General features: G+C 53.3%; 2 protein-coding genes across 2 annotated transcripts in view; both read right to left on the bottom strand.

Moving 5' to 3' along the window:
• Positions 1 to 1,615, bottom strand: part of NGA_0073200 (uncharacterized protein) — a gene marked incomplete at its 3' end in the record, with an annotated part of 1,834 nt that extends 219 nt beyond the window's left edge. The window contains exons 1-2 of the mRNA XM_005855144.1: positions 1,499 to 1,615; positions 230 to 1,290 (exon numbers count right to left, since the gene is read on the bottom strand). Of these exons, the coding sequence (XP_005855206.1) occupies positions 230 to 1,290; positions 1,499 to 1,534 (1,097 nt within the window). The 5' untranslated portion in view covers positions 1,535 to 1,615. The remainder of the gene's footprint in view (positions 1 to 229; positions 1,291 to 1,498) is intronic.
• Positions 1,616 to 2,573: 958 nt separating this feature from the next.
• The window catches only part of NGA_0073100 (uncharacterized protein), a gene marked incomplete at its 5' end in the record, with an annotated part of 562 nt that continues 179 nt past the window's right edge, over positions 2,574 to 2,956 (bottom strand). The window contains one exon of the mRNA XM_005855143.1: positions 2,574 to 2,827. Coding sequence (XP_005855205.1) covers positions 2,651 to 2,827 — 177 coding nt within the window. The 3' untranslated portion in view covers positions 2,574 to 2,650. The remainder of the gene's footprint in view (positions 2,828 to 2,956) is intronic.

Below are 2,956 nucleotides of genomic sequence, written 5' to 3'. Positions count from 1 at the left end.
TTGCTCCCGCCCTTGATTCTCTTCAACGTCGTCTCCGGTACTCTCACCACGTTCCTGTTTCCCCCCCCCTCCTCCCTCGGGCCCGTCCCCCCTCCCGGCTTCCAGTCCCGTACAAAGCAAGTTCGCGTGGTGGTCGCGCCCTCTCCGTGCCATGTACTGCGCGGCCATTCCTCTGGAACTCAAAATCAAAGGCATCTGGTGTCGAGCCATGGGCCCCTCTAAATCGTACTGGCAGCGGGCGCGCACGTATTGCGCCTGCTGACGGGGTGCCTGAGGGAACAGGAGGGAGGGCAAAGGAACCGAGTCCTGGGAGAGGGCTAGGGACCCTCCAGGCTCCTCGACCCAGCCATTGCAGAGACATACCAGGAGGAAGCGTGCACAAGCAACCTTGTCTGTGAGCTTGCAGGTGAGTGCCACGGGGGTAGACGGCATGCAGGAGGGGGGAGGGGGGCAATGACCCCCATCCTTCCGCCCGAGCGCCTCCCCCCTCCCAGTCAGACGGACGGTTACCTGGCCCACGGCATTCCCCGCATCGGCGAGGGAATAAAAATCGTTTCCCAACAGGGTGGCCAAGTCACCCAGAAGCTTCCGAAAGCCTGCCAGGCTGCAGTGCGGGATGGTCGGGCGCTGCGAGGTCACCATCCCGGCGAGTCGGAGGAAGGGAACGAGGGAGTTCCATGCCAAGGCGTACAACACCTCGGAAAAGCGACCCGGAGGTACCCACGAGCAAGGACAGGCAGTGGGTGCGTAGCGGTGTTGAATGGATTGGAGCGGTATCCACGGTGTGTCGAGCACCAAGAAATCGGAATCACTAGAGAGAACAGCCGCATAGGCACCGCGCATGCACGTCCGAGCAATGTACGCGTCCGCCTCCATGATCGTATTGACTTGCCGCACGCGAGGCCCCCCCTGGGCGTGACTCGTGGCATCCAGTTCGTCCAACAGGAGATACAAGGCTGCCGTCACCCCCGTCCCCTTCGCGACCCGAACGTCCTCCTTGCGAAGACCTTTGGTGAGGCCGTGGGCGAGGTCCAGGAAGCTTTCGGAGGTGTCTTCCGTGTTTCTCGTCTCGGAGGACTCTCGAAGACGAGCAAAGACCCGGAGTATGAGGTCCCCTGCGAGTAGGGCCCGCCTGGCCCGGCGGCTTTGTTGAGTAGCGGCCTTGGCAGGATTGTAGCCGCCGTCATGGACAAAGAGAGTCTCGATTTCGTGCGCGAGGAAGAAATTTTGAACAAAGTAGCGAACGACGGCAACAAAATCCTGCCCGTAGTCCCCAAGATAGTGCAGGTCCTGTTTAGAACACATAAAGAGAAAAGTGAAACGGACGCGATTAGAGAAGTGAAGAGGGGCGAGCTACCAGCAAGCCGCCAGCCTGGCAGCCCGGAATCCTCTCAACTTGGATTGATTTTGAAAGCCTTCGCAACCTTTGCGATACTTAGCCTGCTTCAAACATTTTCCTTCCACAATTAAACAGTGGGATGCGTGGTAATGCACTCACCTGCCTGGGCATGACGTCCTGCAGTATCCAAAACATAAAAGAGGCCGCATCTACTATGAAGCGTTTTCCCGAGAAGTCTCTCAAATCCCTTTTCTCATATAGAAGGTCGCATTGTGGCTAGTTTTGGTGCATTTGTGTAAAAGCCACGGTGAGGAGGCGTATGATTGAGTTCGTGAGTGAGGCATTTTACAACGATATGAGCTTCCCGTGTAGGGTACAACTGGCTGATAATTCATACACTGTCATTGCACGCGCGTACCTTTTCGTGGCTCCAACTTGTCAGACGATGGACACCCATGAGATTTTCCTTCACAAAAAATTACTCTTGAACTTTGACACATTGCCTGACGTTGTTTGAGGGAATGCTCTCACGAGTCCTTAGCATCTTGACCGCAATGTCCAGTAATCAACAAATGACTGTGCAAGGTAAAATAGGTCTTCCGTACAATTTATGGAGAAGTATCGTCATGGATGAAATGTCGCGTGAGAAAATAGGCATCAATGCCATCTCCCTAAAGTAATTGGTCAGTCCGCCGGTGGATGGTAGGGAGGTTAAACTTACGTTCCCACGTCTGGCTATATTTGTCCCTTTTCCGGTACGCAGCTAATGTGTATTCGGCACGTGTGACAAGTAACACAAGTGTTAATCATGGATCCTATACCAGCAGCTGCAGCGGCTGCGGATTTCCAGCTTCCTTTCTATGGGTGCCGTGGAGTTATGCATAAAGCTGTACCGGCTGTAGCAAGAGCAGTTCCCTCAACACTCCTTTGATATCGTTTCTTCAAAAAAGGAGGGACGAATATGACTGTGTGCGTAAAGCTGTAATTTTCATTGATCGATCGAACTTGTGACCCGCGTCGATGGTTTGGCCTTGACATGAATGCACACATGTATATAAAGAACCTAATTATGTCAATGTAATACTCGAAAATTTGACAGAGCCCCCCTTAAAAAAGCCTTGTTCTCCGCAAGTCTTCCGGTAATTTCCTTTTTTTGTCTCGAAGGCACTTTCTGATTTTGACATTGCGATTATTTCATGAGGATATCACTGTATTTCCATAACGCTTTGTGCAAGCAATATTTATCTTCAGCGTCTTTCCACCCCTCCATTTCCCCCAATGTTCTTTCAACTGCGCAGCATTAATGCCTAACTAAGACGCATTGAAGCCATTATTGCTGTTGCTGTTGTTCGCCTCGCTAGCTAGACCGCTACCATCCAACCAGCTGTCGGACCCCCCACTCTGGAACCGGGTTGGTGGTTGCTGCTGTGACGGCAGGCCTGGTGGTTTGGGTAGCTTGGGGTGATTATAGCGCTGCTCGATATAGTCCTGATCAGGATGGAGATATCGGGGTTGCCGTGGCGGTTAACGTTTGTGCCCGAAATGCCTTTGTTTGAGGCGCTATCCCTGCTTCGTCTCAACCTTCCTCCCCCCCTGGCTCCCTCTCCTCACCCTCCG

The sequence above is a fragment of the Nannochloropsis gaditana genome, assembly GCF_000240725.1.
Source record: "Nannochloropsis gaditana CCMP526 unplaced genomic scaffold scaffold277, whole genome shotgun sequence".
NCBI lineage: Eukaryota > Eustigmatophyceae > Eustigmatales > Monodopsidaceae > Microchloropsis > Microchloropsis gaditana.
The sequence above is the reverse complement of the archived record's forward strand: the minus strand, read 5'-3'. Positions and strand labels throughout refer to the sequence as shown.